At 42.5% G+C, this 23,597-nt stretch overlaps 2 protein-coding genes across 9 annotated transcripts in view; both read left to right on the forward strand.

The window, feature by feature from the left end:
- Nucleotides 1-21,100, forward strand: part of LOC133850954 (rap1 GTPase-activating protein 1) — a 102,927-nt gene extending 81,827 nt beyond the window's left edge. For all 5 annotated transcript variants that reach the window (XM_062287223.1, XM_062287222.1, XM_062287221.1 and 2 more), the window contains 3 exons: nt 17,161-18,861; nt 19,004-19,516; nt 19,581-21,100. In XM_062287223.1, coding sequence (XP_062143207.1) covers nt 17,161-18,861; nt 19,004-19,516; nt 19,581-19,736 — 2,370 coding nt within the window. In that variant the 3' untranslated portion in view covers nt 19,737-21,100. The remainder of the gene's footprint in view (nt 1-17,160; nt 18,862-19,003; nt 19,517-19,580) is intronic.
- Nucleotides 21,101-21,878: 778 nt separating this feature from the next.
- LOC133850953 (1-phosphatidylinositol 4,5-bisphosphate phosphodiesterase classes I and II) overlaps nt 21,879-23,597 on the forward strand; it is a 62,467-nt gene continuing 60,748 nt past the window's right edge. For all 4 annotated transcript variants that reach the window (XM_062287216.1, XM_062287219.1, XM_062287218.1 and 1 more), the window contains exon 1: nt 21,879-22,727. The gene's annotated coding sequence lies outside the window, so the exon portion shown is untranslated. The remainder of the gene's footprint in view (nt 22,728-23,597) is intronic.

Genomic DNA, 23,597 nt, shown 5'->3' on the forward strand with positions numbered 1-23,597 from the left:
TCAAATCAACTGCCAAATGGCAAACTGACAACAACCGCCCTGAGAAAATGGTTTCGTTTCCTCACCCTCACCCTCCTTCCGACTGTTTTGTGGTTTACAAAAGCGTAAGACGATACTCGGTATGAGAGAATGCCAAGACTTCGATTAAGCTTATGAATAAACTCGTATGTGAATATCCGCTAGTCTCTTTGGGCTCAATGGAGCGCAGCATGGGAAGCGAAGTTTGTGACAACTTTTAATTACATTTATGAGGAATGTACACAAAAAAAACAAAAAAAACACATACAATAGACACGATTCAACTCTCGGCTATGACATCATTTGATGAATGGGCTCAAACGACGGTGGTGAACGGAAATGAGTTCTTTTTGCCCCCAAAAATGTATTTGACCAACAAATTTGTACACACTATGAGGAAAAATTGGCTCCATTTGGAGGCTGGAAATGACGATAGCGATGAAAACGCTGCGTTAATTAAGCAATTAAGAAAAATGTTTTGTTGATTAATTAACCAAAGTGGCGAGCTAAACGAGCTAATGGAGCTGCAAGCGATGCGATTTACATTGATTTCCAGTGAAATGAAACTGTGGACAGACTAAAAGAGACAGATTGTGAATGGGTTCAAGGTCAGTTCGCAGACACTGAACGAGACTCAACTTAACTTTTACAATCAATTTGCATTGATAGCAATTGATAGTTTGACAGTCAAGGTTGGGGTGGCCATTACAGTTGAGCAGTCACTGAACGCGTAATTGCATTAAATGTGCAGCGCTTTCACAGCAAATCAAATTTGATTGCTCTAGACTCAAGTGTGGCGCAAATTAGGCAATTACCACTGTGCCAACATGTAATATCATCATCAAGAGTGCAAAAGTTTTTAGCTCATTTTGTTTCGAACTGAGGTTTAGTGAACTCTCAAAGTTGTTGCTTGATGGCGACTCTTGAGCAAAAATCGTTCCATTAGTCAACACATGAGAGCGAAGCTTAGATGGCCGCTGGGTAATTAAGCGATGTGGCAACGTCTCTTCTCTCGGTCTCAGTCTCAGTTCCCATAATTTATGGCCTGGCAAATAATTATAATAGTAACACAATGCAATGGCAGAGGAGAGGAGGAGGAGAAACGCAGAGTCGAGTGTGTGTACAAAAGAGTCTTAAATTTTTATTGCAGTTGCAGTTGCGCTTTGATTATGGGAAGCAAAATAAAAAAACAACTGAGAAAGTTACAGCCGAGTGTGCTCGACTTTGGGGTACCCAAGACAGCAAGACAGTGTATTATTTCGAAAATATACCAAATTAATATACTGCAAATATACTAAAATAAACCAAAGGTTTTTTTTGGTATACAAATGTTTGCTAACAATATTTTAAAAATTAAACTTTCGGTATATTTTTAGTATTTTGCGGTATAATATTTTGGTATATTTGTAATGTAGTACTATAAAAAAGAATACCAAATGCCCTATTTGGAATGTTGATAAAGTACTACATTCAAAATGTACCATAGAGTGCAAAATATACCACACAGTAATAATACCCTTCTTCCCAGGTATAAAAAGTCAAGTTTCGAGTCGCAGTCTGCTGTCTTAACGGTATTGGTAACTGCATATTAGCTTTAGTTATGATTGTTGTTGTTGCTCTGTTAATTATGCAAGCGATCGAAGTAACCAACCAAGTTCTCTCTCTCTCTTTCTGTCTCTTTCGATTGCAATGCCACATTTGTGGCCAGTTTCCAGTTTGCTGGCACCAAAGTTGTGTGTCAGGAAGTGGGCGCTAGGAAGTAATGCCCCGCACCTGTTCTGACATTGCTGCGAGGCTGCGAGACTGGCAGCCAAGAGATTTTAAAGCTGGGAGCTAAAGCAAGTCTGCAAAGTCCGAACGAAGGCAGCCTCGAGACTTGCGTCATTAATAAAAATGTCTGGCAAAGTCTTAGAATTTATGGCATGCTTGCCAGCAGCACTTTAAACATGTCCCAGACATTAAGCGGGTTTTTCTTGTCCCCACGCCCCTTAGGCAGTTCGGCCCACCTACCGCAGCCAGCGCTGGCCAAACTGTGTGCGTAGTTTGGCAAAGGAAATTATAGATTTATAAAATATTTCAGTTGGCCAATCGACAAAGGAAATGCCTTTTAAAAATACATTTCAATCGATTTAAAGACTTTTGCGTGAGCTTATCAAATTGATATGAAATCATAATTGAATCGATTGACATTTTGATTCGATTAAGCTGCAAAAGCTTTTGCCTGTTCTATCGACGGCAACAACAACATTCGTTGCTTTTTCCCATGCATTTATAAACGCTGCTGTTGCACAGTTTGAGATTTATTGCGCAGCAAATGTTCGCCTGCCAAACGCGTCAACTTTGAACTTTAGCCGCTGTCGTTGTCGCTGCTGCTGCTGTTGCTGACACGCAATTGCTGCTTGCTCCACATTACGCAGCTGTCGTGCAACCGAGTGAGGGGGCAGCAACACACTCAGCACTCACACACACACATACACTCTCACACAGTGACCATGCTTGCCTCATGTTTTATGCAACGAATCCTTGGGGCCAGCTGCATGTGGCAGGCAGGCAATGGGCGTCGTGCCATAAAGCAATAAACTCGGCTTATAAACCAACAGCAACAGCACAGTGCAAACACAGCGCACATTAACAATGCTGTCGAGTGTGATCGACATTGTGATGCCTTGTAGCTGAGTCAGAGAACAACACAATTTAAATAATGTCTCTTGAAAAGAGGCGTCGCCTGCTAAGTACTATAATTAATGAGATGATTTAACTCATTCTCAGTTCTTGCTATATTTACAACATACACAATGCTGTCGAGTGTGATCGACATTGCGATACCTTGTAGCTATAGCTAATGCAATTCAAAATAATGTCTTAGCTAAATACTATATTTAATAAGATCGTTAAAGTTCTTTCCATAGTTACATCACTCTTTTTATACCCACGGAGTATAGGGTAATTAAACACAACATGCTTTCGAGTGTGATCGACATTGAAATGCCTTGTAGCTGTAGCTGAGAAGCAATAAAGTGTCTCTCGAAGAGGGGCGTCGCCTGTTAAATACCATATTTAATAAGATAATTACATTCATTCTCAGTTCTTTCCACATTCACATCACTCTTTTTATTCCCTCTTACTACAGGGTGGAATAACAAAACACAACTGACACGATTAGCTAAGGGGAATGGGAAGGCGAAGGCTGCCCAATAATTAATATGATTGTCAGTCAGCGCGGCGCAGCTAATCATAGTTTGTGGCGGCAACGCGGCAAGTTACCTGCCTCACGCTCGCTGCCTCTGTCTGTGTCTCCGTCTGTGTCGCATTTGTGTCAACTCATGCCGCACTCATTTAATGGCATTTCCAATCCCCTGTCAATAAAATGTGTGTCACGATCCCATCCCGCTTCTAACTGCCCAACTACTCAACTAACCAACTGCCAACCATTGTTGGCTTATTAGTTGTGGCCCCGAGAATTGACGTCATTTGTGCCTCAATTTGAGTTTCAGTTTCGGTTTCAGTTCAGCCGCAGGAAGCGCGCCGTTCAATCAAATTCCCCCTACTCAGCCGGAAGGATGCGTTTTGTGGTCAGAGTCGGGGTTCGAAATGGAATTGGAACCTCCGAACCGAACCGAACCTCCGATTGTTCTGGTTTCGTTTTCTTTTGTTCGTCTTCTCACGCGCCCACCTTCGACTTCCGGCCAGTTGTCAGTCTGTGGGATTTGTTTGTCTTCCTTTTAACGTTTTCGCTCTCATTTTTTTTTGTCGTGTTTTGTAAGTTATTAATTACATTTTTTGTTGGTCGATGTTGACCAGAACATGCGACATGTGGCAGCTGTGCTGCCAAGTTGCTCAACACACAGCTGCCAATTTATGAAATTGTATATCTCTGCGGCTTGGCACTTTTTGAGCACGTGCCACATCCTGTGGCAGGTGTATTGGAAATCAATACTTTGTGGGCGCAAAGAGAAGCAACGATAAAACTTTCCCATATAAACAGTGTTGCAAAGTTGAGCTGAGTAAACAACAGTGTTGTGAAATGGCATAATAAAGTCTGTGCTTTACAGTTAGTACACGTTGTGAGGGGTCAGGTCAAGAGGTCAGCCAGAGGCGACACTTTATTGGCCAGTTAGCGACACACGAACGAGATGAAAGATTAAAGATCGTTTGGCGCACGCCAAACACAAGAAACCAAATTAATGGCCATCAAGAAAAAGCAAAAGGGTCAGTAGTCTTGGCCGTAAACTGTCACAGCGGTAAAAACGCCAACTTTATGTGTCAATGAACCAGACCAGTTGCTCTCAAACTGCCTGTGTTTAATGTGCTTTCAATAACCGCTCAAACGGGCTGTCAAATTTGGCTAAAACGCTAGAGAACGAGTGCCTCAAAACATTTAATTAGTCTAAGAAGTTTCGCGCATTATATTATTTGGGGTGCTTGCTCATTATTAACCCATTAATGACCTTAATTTGTGTGTGGTGCGCTCTGTTGTGTTGTTCGCATTCTTTTGCCCATTTTATGAAAATTAAACAAATTAGCCAAAGCGACTAGCAACAACAACAACAAGAACAACAACAACTACACTTGGCCATAATGGGAGACGCAGTCGCTTGGGAACTCGTCATCATCATTCGCCAAATGGAATTCACATCGCTTAGGTCATCGCCTCGCTCAAAGCGAAGTAAAGTTCATGAAACAACCCAGCGATTAACACTGAGGAGGGGGGAGAGTATGAGTACTAAGTACTTTATGTGGAATTAAACTAAAAATAATTTGATTACAACGCTGTGAGCTAAGCCAAGCGTTTTTTTTTTTTGCGAGGGAGTCGAGTCGAGTGCGTAATAGTTTTGTTAGCACTTGACAACACTTGAAATTGAGTTGCCAACTTTAAGCAGCTTAAAGCTTTTTATTTTGTTAAAACATTCAGTCAGCGTAAGCAGCTTAAGCTGCTAGTTGATAGCTGCAAATATTTAGCAACACTAGAACAGCATTTTCATATGTATAAAACTTTGGTCTCACTCTAAATGAAGTTGTTACTGCTTAAGCAGCTAAAAGCTTGACTGCACAGTCTGTTGTCAACAGTTTAAGCAGCTTAAAGCTTTTTGCAATTGCAACTTCGCTCTCTTGACTTAACCCAGTTTGAGCTGCACTCAGCTTTTTGTTTATTTTTGCATGATTTTGGGGCGCAAACTTGTTTCGCCTGCTCATTCGATACGCTCTCGTTTCGCATCGCATCGCATCGCGATGAATATGTCAAAGCTATCATCATTTTGCACATCTCAAACAAGCTGGGGCACTTTGGTAATGATCCGCTCACTTGTCAGCCTTCAATGGGATTGCCAAGAGAGCGGAGTGTGTAGAGGGGGAAGGGGAGAGAGCGAGGTAGAGCTGGAACTGGAGCTGTAGGCTTAGGCTTATGGCATTTGTAGATTGACTTGCAGATTGATTTCCACGCTCAAATGCTTTGGTTCGTTTTGCCGCGCATATTTCTGTGTCAGCTAATTTCTATAGCCTTGTTATTGCAAATGCCAAACAGCCACAACAACAACACACACACACAGTGACAGATAGTCAGATGTAGCATTTACATAGACAGTCGCTTTTCACACACAACTTTTCTCAGGCAGCGAAAGTTGGCAACGGCCAAAAGCGAACCAACAATAACAATAAACAATGCTTTTCCGGCGTGCCACAGAGAGAGTGCAACATACCACACAAACAGCCAACGATTTGGCCAAAAATCCAAAACAAAACTAGTTAGAATAGCTGAAGAGATGCGAGAGAGAACGCGACTTGAAGTTATGCTGTCTTTAGCATTTAATTGAACAACCTTCAATAGCAAAGTGAAGTGTACTCGACAGCAGAGCACTTACTCGAATAGTGGAAACTATATATCGATTACGATAATGATATGATTAGTTTTTTACTATTTATAATTCAATTAAACAGAATGCAATAGCTCATCTTAATGTGTATGCAAGTAAAGTATACTCGACAGTAGAGCACTTATTTGAATAGCAAAAACTATATATCAATTACCTAGTAATGACTTGGTCTATGCTTTATAGCATTCCAGCTGTTTGTTTATTACTATTGCATTCAAAACAAATAAATCCCTTCCCTTACTTTGCTGTCACAAAGCAGTTCACATCCTCAGCATACTCGCTTTTCCTAACTAATTAGTGCCAGGCATAAGAAGTCAGTTTGCAGTAGAGTTTCATCCAGTCCCAGAACCATTACAAGGCCATGGGGTTTACTGCCGTTGTTATTGTTGCTCTGCTGTGCTGTGCTGTGGCATAAATTAAACGTAAGGTCATCGAAGCGTCGATAGCTGAACAAAAAAAAAAGCGAGTAGAAGAAGCGGAGAACAACAGTTAGCAGCAAATAAACAAAACAACGGCACTAAAGCAGTTAAGTTCGAAGAACACAATGAGCTCAATTCAAATTCGAGTTCTTATTCTTATTCCGATTCAGATGATACAATCCAAGCCTACATTATTTACCAGCTAATCGACGATCACTCAGAGGCCGAGTCGAGACCATAAAAAGCGAGTCTCAAAGAATAGTCAAAGACTGTTTTATCGGACAGCTGACAGTCAATGTCATAATAATTCTTACAGCTCTATTCGCATGCTAATCAAATAGTTCTCTTGCTGACTCTGTCTCTTGAACCACGCCTTGGAATCCATAATTTATTTGCTAATTTTCGTGTAATTTGTTTGCCATTCGCGAATGTAAACAATGTTTTTCCGCTAGGCAGGCAAAACTGAAAGTCGACTCGAGTGGTTAACTGGTTTTTTTTCTGTCTAAATGAAAACTTAACTGCAGTGTAAGACGAGCCAGAGTCATAGTCAACTTGCAGTTGCCTTTAAGAGCGTTGAAGCTTAGGCTTTGTGTAAACAGATCAGCCAACAGGGGGGCCAACTACAGTTTTGAGTTGTGTGCATTAGAGAAACCTTAGACGGAGTCACAGTTGCATTCAACGTTTCAGCAAGTCATCAGAATGTAAGCCAACAACTGAGCCAAGGCTAAAAGCAACCGAGTTGATCCAGCTCTCTCAATGGAGTGTGTGCTCTCTATAGAATCTTCTCAGATTCCTCTGATTACAACTAGGAGTAACAGTATTATATCATGCGTTCTATCTAGCCTTCATCTTCATCTTGAACATCTCTAATTTTGTGTTGGCATTGCCCGCAGTGGATTCTTTTGGCTTGAATCTTCTTCAAATTCATATTCATATTCATCACTTGTCACTTTGATTTAGTGCTTCATGAACCACAGCACAGCACATAATCATAATAATGATGATCATCACAATAATATTGCTCATCATGGCTCACTTGACCTCATTTTGGCGATGTTAAGCGATCTATGGCATATGTAAAAATTCATTACTCTGCAGATCAGCAATGGAAGCAATAATAAATAATAATAATAATCATAGAAAACCTTGACTATGGTTCAATTAATAATAAAAATCTGAATTCCTGCGTCTCTCTTTCTCTCTCTCTCTCTCGTGGTTTGCTAATTGAATTTTCGAGTTTGATTCTATTCAACTAAAGACAAAATAAAACCGAGTTGAACCAAGGTTTATGACAACAACAAAAGCCGCAACAAAGGTTGCCGTCGCGTGCGTGAAAAAAGAAATAAAACAAATTATAATAAGCTTGAGATAGAGACAACAAACGAGATACAGATACTATACAGTCGACGTTGTCGACGTCTAGAGGCTAGAGAGATACCGAGACAACGACAGCCAACGATACTTAAGATACAGATACAAATACTTTAAGATACACACTTGGCTTGGTTCCGGTTTTTGTGCTGTCTTTAAGTTTTATTTTCAGTCGTTTCGTTTCGTTTGGTTTTTTTTTCGGCGTTTTTATATCTGCAGCTAAGCTGGGAAAGAAAGTCTGCGCTTTGGTTTCTAAATCAAACTGAGCAAAGAAAAAAAAAAAGCTGAAATTCATTAGCTCAGAGATAGAGGCTCAGTCCCCTCGAGGGGCAGCTGAACGACCTGAGAAAATGTCTTGAAAAAAATTAAGCAGAAAAAAAAAACAGAAAATAACACCAAAATATTGTTAACACGCCCACACGTGCCACGCCCAGTTCGCGCACAGCTGTCTTTTCGCTTTTGTTTTCTCGCGGCGTTTTTTTTTGGCTGCTTCTTTGCGAGAGTTTCTTCATAAAAATTTCGTAAAAAGAAAGTTGCGACAGTGACTGTCAAACTGTAGAAACGCACCCAAAACAACGTGAATCATGCAATTACTTTTTGTTGTTGTTGTTTTGATTGTGTGTTGAAAGTGTTGACTGCATTGCATAGTAAACATTGTGTATATATATTATATACTTATTTATCTATTTGGCTTTTGCGTTTTTTCCTTTTTGCTGACCAAACACAACAATTTTTCGGGGTTTTGCTCATTGCTCAACTCGCTTCATTTTTTTTGGATTTTCAGTGCGGTTCATTTTGGTTTTGTTTGCATTTCACTTTGAGCCAATTTACGGCTAGTAATTGTTGTTGCTGTTGTTGGTGCTGTGGCACTTATCAGTTGACTGTCAAAAGTCGTTGCAATCGGCTTTGTTTTTATTGCGTTTTTTTGGTCGGTTTTTCAACTTTAATTGCAGCGGCACATGCAACATGCAACATGCCAATCTATCCATTACCATTTATTCCACACATTTGTGTGTGTCTTTGTACTCGTCGGTGCATTGATTGATTGCACTCACTGTAGTCTCCCAGTTTGCATTTCTTAGCTTCGCATTGCGTGCTTCAGCTCGTTGCAACAATTATTGTTGTTGCTGTGTTTTGTTAACTTGGCTTGTTAATTTGATGCGCTGTTAATTTATTGATTTTTACTATGCAATACTGTTTAGTCTGGTATTCATGGCAATTTGTTAAATCTTTCTGTTTATTGCGGTACACAACAGTAATCTCTATAATTCTCGGCGACCATTTTCCTTACCCACTCTCAATTGCCTTGCAACTGTGCTCAGTTTGAAAGTGACTGTTGTAGGTAGAAAGCCGATGACTCAGGAGTTGCACTTTCCCCAACTCCTGTCACTTTTCCTACTCCGTACTGAGTCAGCAGCGAAAGGGATAAATAGTTTAAAAGCATCGTTTACCAATTTAGAGAACAGCGCAGACACGATATCATTTCATCTTCATATAAATAAGTCAACAACCACGATGTCTGGCTTCTGCAGTCGCGTCGTCGATCCATTTGTACTCATAATGCAACCAATATAATTCCCAATGGCGCCGAAAGAGAGACTGGAGAGGGGGATCGAGGGCGGGGGAGATGATGAACACTCACTTGTGGGCATTCTCGGTTGCTATATTTATACAGCGCGTAAATAAGTGCATAAGCAATTTGTGGCAATTGTCGCTGCAGTTCACAGTTTGACAGTCACAACGTAGCAGTTGGAAATGAATAAGATAAACGATGTGCGAGTTGCGGGTTGCCTGCAGAAGAAGTTGGAGGAGCCGGACGTGCGTTGACCCACATTAAAGCAGCAGCCAAAAAAAAAGAGCAGCGAAAAAAACCAACGCGAATATGCAAAAAGTCAGCCGGCAACATACGAGTTATGCATATGCACAGCTACAGATACAGATACATCAACAACTATAGATACAGATACAGATACAGCGACGACAAAAAGTGAATGTAGACTGAACTGAGCTGAGAGACTGCGGGTGGCCAGGCGAGAGCGACAACTGGAGAGTAAATCTCCATGTGCCGAGGCATAAATCAATCAGCGAAGAGGCAGACAAATAGCCACTGCAGGATGGCTGAGTTATAGACTTGAGTTAGAGCGAGAGTTAGAAAGCAGGGGAAAGAGCAGAGAATGTGTTGACTGCTTTCAACAGCAAGCTAAAATCTAAGTTTAGACTTGAGGTATTTTATAATAAGCTGAGCAAAACTTGTTCAGTTTTTGTAGAACAACAGATTAGCTTAAAAAATCTTACGTAAGCTGCCAATTCTCTATACTTTTATCGTACAGTTATATATAAGATTATTCGAGAATAATGATATTCTAGCATAAAGCTGTTCTTTTGTGCTTTTGACAATCACACAAAAGAAAAAAAGCTACAGTGTGCTCGACTTTGAGACACCCGCTACCTATTGTGAATAAAAGCAAAAAAATGCGGTAGTAATTTTAAAATATATCAAATTAATATACCACAAAAATACTAAAAATACACCAAATGTGCCATAGAGCGAAAAGTATACCAGATTGTCTGACACGCCATACAAAAGTATTTCTTAAATAACTTCTACAACTTCTACCCTATGGGTAGCGGGTATAAAAAGTTTAGTAGCAAAAATTTAGCTGACAAAATTATTAATCAGCATCAGGAGCATCTGGTTTATAATTAGAAATTAAATAGAATACTTAGAAACACAACAATGATGAAGCTAATTGCCTCGGTTTAGAATTTCTAGTTAGCAAAGTTACTATTAGCTCGCTATTAACTTGATTTCACTTTAAGCATTCTTCTCTAGTTGACTTTAAAAAATAGGTGCAAATTTATGTTGACCATAGAGCAACCCAATTTGAGGTGCACACATTTTTTAAAGAGAGTGTTGAATGCGCTGACGTCAAAAGGCTCAGGGCCAAAAGCCGGCAACTGGCAGCTGCCAAATGCGAGAGATGCACCTGAAGAGGCAACTCGAGTGTGTTCTATGAGCTGACCCCGTTGCACCGCAACAAAAAAAAAAATGAGGTGCAAGAGGTGGTGCAACCAGGGTTGCCAATGCCATCAATGATGCAAATGTGCGCCTCTCGCTTGTTTGGGCCAAGTAAACAGCGACGCGTTCCACATAATGTTTTTTGTGGTCTTGTTAAATCAATATTAAACGTTGTTTAGCTGCCGAGTCCCAGAGGGAAGGGGGGATAGGGGAATTTGCCTAATTGCCAAGCAGCTGTGTAATTAAAAGTGTAAGACAACAGCAAAATTTCCAGCGACTTTTCCAGAGAGTGTTGAGGTGTGTGTTGCCAAAGTTATGACAGCTGGCCGGAATATCAAGGAATTGTCTGCCTAACAAATTCTCAGTAAGCGCGCCGTGAGGTAATAGACCTCTTCGCTGCCTCCCCTCTGTGCTCCCACTCTTTCCTGCCCCTCTTCTGGAGGCGAGAATCTACGCTCTTTGTGTTAACGAAAGATTACAAGTTGAGACAGGGCAATTTTTTGCCTTTTGGGCTACAAGTCGGGTTCTAGGAAGCAGCCAAGAAACGTTAACATCAACAGCGATTCTATAAATTGTAGTTGTAGCTGTTTGTTGTAGCTCTTCATGTTTCACGCTTCGTTGCCAAATTCTCAGGGGCAGAAGAACGTGGGACAAACAAGCAAGAAGCAGAAGCAGAGGAAGAACATCAACCACAATACAACAACAGCGTTGTCGTCTCTTAATTTCAGTTGAAAGCCAAAAGTCTTCGCTTCGGTTTTTTGCCTACCTCTTTTATTTTTGCCACGGCTTCGGCCTTCTCGTCCAGAGCTGGAGAGTGAACGAGGTCTTCCCTCTAGCGTGGATCAACTTCATCACACGCGCAATTATTTTATGAGAAAAGCAAACGAAGCGCAGCGGGAAAGCAACAGCTCAACAATAGCCACTAAACTCAAAGGGAAGACAGAGAAAGAGAGCGGGAAGAGAGAGGGGAGCAGAAGAGCTGCCAAGATTGGGCAATATCCCAAGAGCTGGCGGCAACTTTTGTCAGCTGTTTGTAATTTAAATGCGCAACTGCGACAGCGACTACGATTGTTGTTGCTGTTGCACAGAGCAGTTACTGCCACCTCGCTGCCTGCAACTCGCCCTCCGGTTTGTGCAGCCAAGTGGAAACACGGCGCAGCTTCAATGCACATGCGCAGGCAGCCTAAAAGGGCCCTACAACGGCGTCTTATTCGCTCTCTTGCACTCAATGGACGAGAGGCATTGAAATAAGTCCACCGATTGCCGATTGACGCAGTTTGCGTTGTCCAAAGCCCACTGACAAAACACCGAAAGGTGGAAAGGGAGCTTGCATTTGAAAAGCGGCCCTGCACAGTGGTGCACGATCATGAAAAGCAAACGTGTAAGAAAGCATCAGTCGAATGAGCGAGTGAGCAAAACAGTGCGGTATATACTTTAAAATTAAATAATACCGCAAATAAACTAAAAATATACCAACCCTATGGGTAGCGGACATTTACAAGTGCGGAATTTATTTTAAAATATACCACAAAAATACTAAAAATATACCGAAGGTATAATGCCCTTCTACATTGTGGCTATCATATAAGTTTTTAAATATACCAAATTAATATACCAAAAAATACTAAAAATATACCAAAGTTATAAAACCCTTCTACCCTATGGGTAGCGGACATTTACAAGTGCGGTATTCATTTTTAAATATACCAGAAAAATACTAAAAATATACCAAAGGTACAAATCACTTCTACCTTATGGTCATCAAATAAGTTTTTAAATATTACATAGTTAATATACAGAAAAAATACTAACAATATACCAAAGTTTAAATACTACTCTACCCTAAGAAAGAAGCAGCTACTCAAAGCTTTGTCAAGACTTGAACACTTAATATGGTTAATACCAAATTTGATGGTCATAAAAATTCCATCACCATATTTTTATAGCAATTTTGTCAAGTAGAATCTTAGCTAAAATAATTACTTAATTTAACATAACAAAACGGCACATTATTTAGACGTTTTTCGCTAATGTTTTCCTCGGATTATATAAGAAGAAATTTGCTACGCTCGCTGGACACCTGTGAGACACTGTGATAGCGTCTGACAGTTGGCAGTTGGCAGACAGTTTGGGAGGCAGTTTGCTTCCCAGAGACGCAGAGAAGCATGACAACGAGAGAAAGAAAGATGACGTGACAAGTCAACTTGGGTTCGGTTCAGGGTTGAGGGTTCCGCTTCTGGTTTCCTCTTCGGTGTTTGCCCGTGGGCGTGAGAGTACTTTAACTTTGCTGCTGTTGCCTTTTCTTTTAATCAAATTGTTGCAACTAATTTTATGCTACACACGAAGTGGAAAAAGCCACTGCGAGAGAGAGAGAGAAAGAGACAGAGACCCTCTTAATTATGCAAATTTGACGTGTTTGGGTTCATTGCGCACAAATTGGGTCAAAGTTGTGACATGCAACGCGAGCGGCAAATGTTGCAGTGGCAATTAAAAGCAAAATGCTGCACAGTTGCACAAACACAACAATTTCTCAAAATATGTGTTTAAAAATATATTCAGCTTAAAATACGACTGCTTAAATAACGCCGCTACTCGAAATGTTTATTAAGTAATTATAGCATTTGAAAATCAATCAGAAAACTTGCATAATTTAAAATTCAATTCGCCAACTTGACAATTTTTATTCGAATCGTTTTTTGTTTTTGTTTTCCATTTTTGGGGGCGCCTTTCGCTTTTTTTGGCCTAATGAAATTGTCACAAACAACAAAAAAAATAAACAACAACTGCGACAAGTTGCCTAAAGTGGCCAATGTTATGGCTGTTTTGTTTGTTAGTCACAGCCAATCAACGAACAGTGCTGATCAAACTGTAGGAGTTCACACTCTAAGCTTTTTATTGCCTTCTATTGTTGCCTCCTCCCTCCCCCCTCTGTGAAAACATTTCGATGAGCTCACTTGCAGTTACCACAAGTATTATTCCTAGGAACTCTCAATCTTTTAATGAGCTGCGAGAACGACGGCGATAAGAACTGTAACTGAGCATAAAAATAAAATAAAACCCTTACTTACACATGCGTATTCATATGTAAATATGTGTGTTAATTGAATTTGTGAAAGCGTTTATAGCTTGAGCAACTCTTTTTTAGCAGCCAACTCACGTGCAACGCGTCTCTCTGACGAAAGCCCCTCATAAAGATGAAGACAATTAAGCAACGATGATGCCCCCGAAGAAAGGGTTTTTAGAGCGTTGAAAAATAAAGAGGAATAACATATATTCTAGCCAAAATAAAGCTAGTTAAATATGGCGTAGAAATTGTTGTTTCTCTGACTACGATCTATGCATTTAAAATATCAAATATCAAATGCAGTCGGCGACATTCACCCAAGTGTCTTATGACGTGCGCAGTTTGAACTGCACTGACAGTTTGACACGCACTCCTTTGATTTATTTGGCCTCTGGTTTGATTTATGCGAGTTTGATTCGAAATAACTTTTCCAACAAATGAAAAAATACGTTTTTTTTTTCTACATTTATATATTTTACTTTTTGATTATTTTGTGCTTCAGTGGAGAGACAACAACAACGTTGCTTGCAACGTGTTTGTCACAGGCGCAAAGCATAAATCATGTCAAGGGGGCCGAGTGTGGGTTGAATTGGGCTTATACCAGGCGAGATTGTCTCTGCGTCTGTGTCTCCGACTCGAGTTTGAAGCTTGGCACTTTGCACGTGCGTCGCCCCCTTCGTGTGTCTATCAATCACTTGAGTTACTTGCAACTCTTTTCTCTCTCTCCCTGCCACACTTGTGAAATGTGCGTTGCATAAGTTATGAAACACACAGAAACAGACAGACACACTAGCAAAAGGACTTTTCGGGGTTGCCGAGTCACTGGCTGCGCAACTGTAGGAAATGCTAAATAAACTTCCTGTTTGACATTCACTGCTGCCTCTCAAACTGTGCACTCAGACACAGCAAAGAACACAACAGCTTCCTGTGCATTGTGCCTTGTTCTGTTCTCAACCTCCCTTCCTTCTCACTCTTTTCACTCTCTTTCTGCTGTTTGTCTCTGTTGTTGCACTTTGTTTTCATTTTGTGGCAGCTAAAGATTTCAACGCCCCCGCAAGCAAATGGCAGCGTGCAAAATGCACATTTTTAATGACGGGGCCCTGCACTTGAGGCAACGTTGATGTTGACGTTGACGTCTCTCCGTCTCCTTCTCCCTCTGTCTCGCAGGATTCGCTACACACTCACATATGTATGTGTGTGTGTGGCAGGGGCAACAACATCATCAGCGTCTGACTGCGCCTGACTGCGATGCCTGCCCTTCGACTTATGCAAATCGTCTCCAGATTTTATGGTCTGTGTTCAATGCAGTCGCTGCTGCTGCCGTTGCTCAAGGGGTTGCTTGTCTGGCAGCGCCTTTCCTCTTGTCCCCTCTGTGCCCTCTCGCTAGCCCAGTAACCTCGAAACAGAGCCATATGGCCTAAAGTCAACGTCGTTGTCGTTGTTGTCGTTGTCAGCGTCTTCTTTGAGCTCGTAACACTTTTCTCGCCTTCTATGTAATCCGCTTAAGTTCTAGAGAATCGGCACAACGCCATAAACAACATCATCATTATCACTAACATCATCATCATCGTTATCATTAGCAACAGCAGCAGCAATGGGATGATCATAAAGTTTTGTCTCTGCACTAGGTCGCTGTATTCGTTATGCTTTCCATGAGCACTCGCCGCACATTGATTTTTTTTTTGTTTGTGTTGAGATTCTCCCGGTTGTTCTTAATACGCTCTGCAGGTCTAGCTGCTCTATTCTTCAGTCTTCGGTCTTAAAGCTTGCCCACTTTCAATTAGACACAGTTCTCTAGTCGAGCAATGCGTTTTTAATTAGACACTTCCCCCCGGTTGCATGCTCACTTCACTCCACTTGCCCTTTTCTCTCTTGAGGCACAAATCTCATCAAATTAGACTCGACATTCGGTTGGACACATTTCCCTCGGCCCAATTAAGCAAAAGTTCCCCCCGGAGTGGTCCTGATAAAGGGAAATTAAGTTTTGGTCATTGTCTGCGTGACTCATGTGCCCACCGCCTCCTCCTGCTCTTCCCTGTCTCCGTTTTATCCCCTTCTTCCCAATCCCAAATAGTTAACCAATAAGCCAAACCCAGACAAACAGTCGCAACTGTTTATCCAGCTATTTATCTGCTTGGGGGAGGGAAACAGCTTAGCAAATGAAGCCAACTAAGCGTGTGACGACCCGACCAGACCAATTCCCGTTTAGCCAGTGTTATCCCCCCACCCTTCCCCTCTTTGGACTCATTGTCAAGTCTCGGGTTACAACAAATTTATTAATTCCCGTCAATTGCCACATGAATTTTGTATTTCGTTGACGACTTGCAACATTTGCATTCGCTTTGTTCGAATTGGGTGCATTCGTTGTGAGTTTTGAGCGCGTTTTGAATGCACTCACAGTCACTCATCACAATGCAATTCATTAGCGCGCCACAATTTGTCCATTAACTGCCATTTAAATTGCACTCAATCAAAAGATCGCTGCATAAATGCATCTCAAATCACAAATCTCAAAGTCAGCGAAGGTCTGACCTTCGTTTTTAAGTACTGCAGTTACGAAAATTATATGTTTGAAATAGTTTAAGATAGTTGTGAACCTTGGGAAATGCTCTTTGTTGACAGCTGAAATATATTCCTATTAATTAGTTGCCAAAGATTCGCTTTGTTCCTGTTTCTTTCAACACATTTCCTTAGCATCCTTCAATGAACTCGCACAGCGTCTTGACAACAGTTGCAATTGGCAGCTAGCAGACTATTAAATCAAGGCACGAACTATCGATGAACTCTCTAACCTTTTTCTTTACTTGCCACATTTGGCTGCAAGCCAGCGAATTGCAGTTGCAGCTGGCTAAACAGACAAAATGGAAATGGAAATGGAATACTGAGAAAATAAAAATAACTTTTTAATATGTGTGTGTGTGTGTGTGTGTGTGTGTGTGTGCTCAGTCGGGGCACAAAGGGCGTGACTTCTCTCTACCTCCACAGGGCGAGGCTCGACTGGAGACTAGACAAAAGCCAAACTGGCGCCAGGACAGGACTTCTTCTCTGTTTGCCATGTTTTCGCAGTGTGTTCGCATGTCAAATGAAAATGTTGGCTTAATGCTATCAAAATTTAACAGCCACAAATGCCGCCCACATACGAGAATCTCTCGCATTCGTATTTGTTTTGCGCCAACAAAATTGCAAGGCAGCAGCCTCCAAACATGGTCGCGAGCCCTGCCATTATCCCAGCTCCAATCCCCGCTTATTTACATAGGGATTGCGCTCCCTAGAGCAGCAGCAGCCACGATAATTGCATGAAATTATAATGCAGCCATGCGCTGCTAATCCCACACAGTTTTCAGTTTTCAGTTTGCCTCAACTAATCTCCATTCTCTCTCTGCCCTCTTCCCGTTACAGAACCATCGCGGCAGCAATGGCAGCGAGGAGCGCGTGCCACAGCCGCATTCACCACACGATGCTGGCCACAATGGAGGACTGCAGCACTCGGGATCGCGCGCCACATTGCGCCATTCGATGAATCACTCCAGCACCTCAGTCTCTGGCTCCGCCTGCAGCTCGACGCCCGCCTCGCCTCAGCTGAGCGGCGTGGTGAGTGCAACGGGCGGCCAACTGCTCTCGAATGGTCATCACTATCAGTCGCAATCGTCGGTCTCATCGAACTCCTCGATTGTTTCGGCCATTCCCGCCTCGCAGCGTCTGCTCGAGGATGCGCTGTCCAAGACGGCTCCCTACCCGATGATTCTGCTGCCCCTACACGGCGGCTACTGGCTGGATGGCACCGAGCACGAGTGCAGCTACGATGCCCGAGGCAATCCACAGTTGCCACAGACCACCTGGATGGCCAAGTTCGAGACGGACGACACGGCCAAGTGCTATCGTCGCTTCTATGCGGGACGCGAGCACTCCAACCTCGTGGGTCACGACGAACAGCTGGGTCCGGTGCTCATCTCCATCAAGACGGAGAACGTGGCCAACCAGGAGCACATGCGTATCCTGCTGCGACTCCGCACTGGCACCATGCACGAGCAGATTCCCGTCTCCTGCATGGGCGCCCAACCGAGTCCGGCGAAGATGGTGCGACTGCTGAACGAACAGATTCAGGTGGACAACTTTATGCCCGTGCTGTGTCCGCGTGCCTCGCAGCTGATCAGCGTCTACGATGAGCATGTCTTAGTGTCGCACTTCAAGTTCGGCGTGCTGTACCAAAGATACGGCCAGACCACCGAAGAGGAGCTCTTTGGCAACCAGCAGACGTCGCCCGCCTTTGAGGAGTTCCTCGACGTGCTCGGCCAGCGCATTCGCCTCAAGGAGCACAAGGGTTATCGCGGGGGACTGGACATTCAGAACGGACACACTGGCGACACAGCTGTCTATGAGGTGTTCAAGGAACGCGAGATCATGTTCCATGTCTCGACGCTGCTGCCCCACACCGAGGGTGATCCACAGCAACTGCAGCGCAAGCGGCACATTGGCAACGACATCGTGGCCATCGTGTTCCAGGAGACCAACACGCCCTTCTCGCCGGACATGATTGCCAGCCACTTCCTGCACGCCTTCATCGTGGTGCAGCCCCTTGAACCCAACACTCCACACACTCGCTACAAGGTCAGCGTCACGGCTCGCGATGATGTGCCCTTCTTCGGGCCGACGTTGCCCAGTCCTGCGGTGTTCCGCAAGGGACAGGAGTTCAAGGAGTTCCTGCTGACGAAGCTGATCAATGCGGAGAACGCCTGCTACAAGGCCGAGAAGTTTGCCAAGCTCGAGTTGCGCACTCGCACCTCGCTGCTGCAGAACCTCGTCGAGGAGTTGAAGGAGAAAACTCGCGACTTCCTCGGCGCCGATCTTTCGCAGACCATTGCCGGCAGTCCTACTCCCGAGACACCCAAGTCAGAGAGCGGCGGCGGCGGTGGCAGCGGAGGAAATGCAGGCACTCGCTTCATTGACACCGTCAAGAAGGCTTTGATAATGCGCGTGCGCTCCCAGAGCGTCGACACCGGCAACGGAGCGCATCCGGACAAGTTCAGTGTGAACACCAAGCTGGGCACACTCAATGCCAAAAAGGAACCGCAGCCCGAGACGCAAACGCCCAATCTGAATGTAAGTAGAAGTTCCTATCTCAGGAAATCCAAAACTGTCAAAATTATTGTCCGATCGTACTGAAATTATACCCGTTCTTCCCTTTAAAGAATTTCTGGTTCTAAACAAAGTCTAACCCAACTCTCTTCTCTTTACTTTACAGACCTGCAGTCGCACGGCGTCCAAGTCGTCGTCCAAGTCCAAGTCGTCGAATGAGTCGACCTCCTCGTCGCCGGACATCACTTCGCGACCGGCCAATAACAACAACAACAACAACTTGGCTGCCCACGCTCCAGTTGCCAGCCAACAGAATGGCGGCGGCATTGCAGGCGTGGCCTCAGCTGCTGTGAGCGCAGCGCAGAATGGCGGTATTGTGGGCGTGGCCGTGGCCACCATGTCGGAGACCAGCGATGACTCGAGCTTGAACAGCGTGGATCTGGATCCCATGATGGGTCACCTCGATGGAGGCGCCGCTTACATCGACAGCGACACTGGGCTGGAGAGCATGAGCTCAGCGGAGGCCACGACCAAGGCGTGCTCGCTGTGCTTGGAGGGTGTGCAAGGCACCATGATGGGCAGCTCGCCCAGTAACGAGACCATCATGATGATCGAGAATCTGCGCCAGGAGGTGACGCGCCTCAAGTGCGACAAGCTCGATCTGCTGCGGCAGAATGTGGTAAGTAATTGAGAGAGAGTGAAATGTGGATTGAAGAGAAACTAATTTATATTTTCTATTGCAGACCTGTCAGCGAGATATCAAGCGACTAAGGGAGCGAGAGATGTCCTTGCAGGGTGATCTGGCTGCAGCTGGACGCGAGATTCTGCGACTGCGCGATCTTCTCAAGGAATACATGCCGGACACGGCTGCGGCGCCGCTCTCCATATCGCCCATCTAAGCGTCTAACGCAGCGAGAGAGATACAGAGAGAGAGAGGAAGTTGAAAGGAAAGAGCAGGAGTAACCACTGTGCCGTGTATAACACTTTGGAAGCATCGAGAGAAGGGAGAAGAAGAAGTCGAATCAAAGTAGAAGGAGCAAAACTGTATTATATTTAGTTTGCATTAGATCTGTAGAACTCGCAGAGATCAACAAAACATTATTACGGACGAAGAGGAGAAGGAGTTCGAGAATTATTATTACAGTTAGAGAGTACAGTTAGTAGTCTACCTATGCGTATATATATGTATAACAGTTACAAACTAAACGAAAAACGAAAAACAGCATCAACACAGAACACAAAACTCAAAAAGTTACACCAAATATATAGCATCTAAGTCTTTAAGCATATTTAAACGCAATGCTAGAATTTCCCCCAACCCCAGACGAAAAAAATCCCTAATCCCTAATCCTTATTATAAGTAGCAAGAGTGCAAGAAAGAGACAAATAGTGTCGTAGAAAGAGAGAGAGAGAGAGAGCGAGTGCTATCGATTAGCCAAGCATCACAGTTACAGTTACAGGTTAAAGTTAAAGCTAAAGATAAAGATACAGAAAGTTATTCCACGATTATCGAATTCAAATCACGATTAGTAGATCAATGTTACGCAACACAATTTGTAGTCGCACCTGGCAACATTCTGTGAAACTCTCGTTTTCATCACAAGAACAACCTCATCAGCAATTGATAACCAATAATAATTACTCACACACTCACACACACAATGAAATTACAATATAATCGATATATATTCGATATATATGTGTATTATGTATGTATGTGTTTCACCATTTCACAGGATATCACATCCCCTCGATAGTTTCTAGCAGCAGCAAAATCGATAACACAAGATAACAAACCAACCAATCAACCAACAACAAAACCAACAAATCAACTCTTAACAATTAAGTTTAAGTTGCTTTAAATATTTCTAATGAACTATGTTAAATATTTAAGTTGAGAGCAGACGACGACGAAGCATCGAATCGATCTGCGGACTCATTGTACATATTTTTAATTTAACAACGCATAATTCTCGATCAATCGATCAATCATCGATCAATCGCAATTAACAAAAAACTCTTTAACAAAAAACGATACAAGAAATGTTTCAAAATCACAATAAACAATTTTCACATATTTAGACAATTATTATGAATAAAAAAAGAAAATCAAAGAAAAATCAAAGAGAGTTCTTATCAAGTTATCGACATGAAATTATGCAAAAAGAAAACATAAAAAAAAAACAAAATTTAATATATGAATTCTACCATAAGTACCACAAATTGTTTTTGTTGAGAAGCATCCATAATTTTTATGTGTAAAGTATACAAAAGAAAAACAAAACCAACAAATATAAATATATATGCAAAATATATGGAATATATACATCAAAATCTGTTCTTTTTATTTACTGCAAAGCATGGATTTTCTAGTTATAAATTCGATTCGAGTTTAAGAGTGCTTTCTATAACTATTTTCAAATTTAGCGCTCAATTTGCAACGTTTTCCAGCACTGCAGCAAGCTTTTTGCGGTTAGGGTGACCAGCTGCAGGGAGCTTTCGCTCTTTATGCTTTTTGATAGCTCTGGTCACACTGCTGCAAGTGTTTATTATTCAGTTTTGTTTATTTGGCAACGCAACGTTTGATATTTACTGTTTTTTATTTTAATTTTTATTAATTTGTTTGCGCTTATTCGTCTTAAACATTATTCAAATTAATTGTGGCTTTCAAAAATGATCTCAAGGCTCTGTTAGAGGTCTGTTGCTCTCTCCCTGCAACTGTTGCGCTCTGCGCATGCTCTCTCTGTCACACACACAAGCTTATGCGACCCTCGCAGCAAACATAACAAAGGGTATATTGTTGTCGACCAAGCTTTGCAATTGCCAAAGAAAAATGTTAGTTTTTTGTGGTTCAAAAACAAATTCCTTGCAGCATTTATTTCTGAGACTTTATATTCACTAGTTTATATACTAAACGAACCTATATTTTATTATTTTTTCTTTCTTACCTAACTTACAGGGTATTTTGTAGTCGTTTATATCATTTGATGTGCTCTGCACTGGCCGTATTGCTTTGAATTTATTTTCAAACTCTCAAAACGCGAGAAACTTTTGCTGTGGACGGACGTATCGTCGTCGTCGTCGTCGCGTCTTGCTTTTTTTTGTTAAATTTGAGAATTGTTATTGTTTTTTAGGGGCTTAGTCGAGGTGCTGCAAAAAAAGGTGCGCTCTACACAACAAAAACAACAATAACTAGAATAACAACAGCAACAGCAATAGCAATAATAACTAAAACACATTTGCAAATCTCTCAACAACTCGAATACAACTAAACAAAAAAAACAAGTCACTCAAAATAGAAAATTCTAATGAATATAGAAATAAATTTGATGGCGGAACATAACGAATTCGCGGCGTGTGTTTGAAAAGCGATGAAATAGTGCGAAAAATTGGCCAAACACAAAACAAATGCAAAGCCAACAACAAACCCACAAAATCTGTGTGTGACTTTGTTTGTATTTGCAATTGTGTGTTTTTTTGGCGGCGGTGGCTGCTGTGTGTGCACGTAAAGCATAAAAACCATTCTCATTAAAATAGCAAAAACACAACAACAACTATAACAACAACAACAGAGGGAGCAGAAGCAGCAGCAGAAAGTGTTGTGAGTGAGGCAATTTTTTCCATCGTTATTACTTCATAACAGAGCAGCCAGCATTTGCCTCGCTCTCTCACGCTCTCGCAGTTGCTCTCTCTTAAGCTCTGTCCGCACACACACCGGCCTCATCACAGGAGGGTTGCAGTCAACAACGACCGACAGCAGCCACAACAAAAACTAAGCTGCGAAGCTTTGGCTAACCCTCTCTCTCTGGGTTCTGCCTTCCTCCTTCGCCCCCGTCTTCGTCATCGCCTAAATTCGCATTTCAACCGCCAACCGCTTCAGCCACAAAAAGGTAATTAATGGCATTTTATTTTATTAAAGTGACAAATAAGCAAATAATTGTGACTGACGCTATACCTAAATATCGCTGTATAGGTGTGTTTGTGTGTGAGTGTGCGTAAGCAAATGAATCAAAAAATTTAGAACGCAAACAAATTATTGAATAACATAAGTAGGCAGCAGGCACAACAACAAAAGCTAGAACAACAACTAAAGAGAGAGCTGAGAGCGCGTAGCCATTGTTGATCAGCGCGCTCTCTTAAAAACTAGCTTCATCTCGCTCTCACTCTGAGCCGAGCTTTGGCAAGCGAGCGAGCGAGCATGATAAGGCGAGAGAGAGCGAGAGCAAAAGAGAGCGTAAGCCACCCACCTTGAGATGCCGTAATCGTTGCCGGCAGCGCTGCCTGCAGGCTTTGCATTGTTGTTATTGTTTACTGTCGCTTGGACAACAATAAAACACCAATTAATAAGCATTTGGAAGTGCTCAAAAGCAGCAGCAGCAGCAGTGGGAGTGGGTGGGCTTCACACATGAGCAAGCAGGGCAAGAGGTTAGCATTACGTATACGTCGAGTATACGCCGAGAAGATGCGACTAATCAACAGCTCGCGCCGTAAGTTGTAGATTAAGTCAGGCTTTATCTCGGGTGTCACGAGAAGTGAAAAGCAGTACGTGGGTGGTGGCCAGACGGGGGTGGTGGGGGGTGCAGTGCAAGCACTGGAGGTGAACGAAATTGGGAATAGATAGCAAAGCGGTTCTAGGTCCGGATTCTACTGTGGGAGAAATACCCATAAAAAGAATTCTAAGTAACATCAGCAGATAATAAGGCAATTTAAAAATATATTGTAGAAGAATACAACATTTAATTATGGTAGCAGCAACAACT

The sequence above is a fragment of the Drosophila sulfurigaster genome, chromosome 2L (assembly GCF_023558435.1).
Source record: "Drosophila sulfurigaster albostrigata strain 15112-1811.04 chromosome 2L, ASM2355843v2, whole genome shotgun sequence".
Classification (NCBI taxonomy): domain Eukaryota; kingdom Metazoa; phylum Arthropoda; class Insecta; order Diptera; family Drosophilidae; genus Drosophila; species Drosophila sulfurigaster.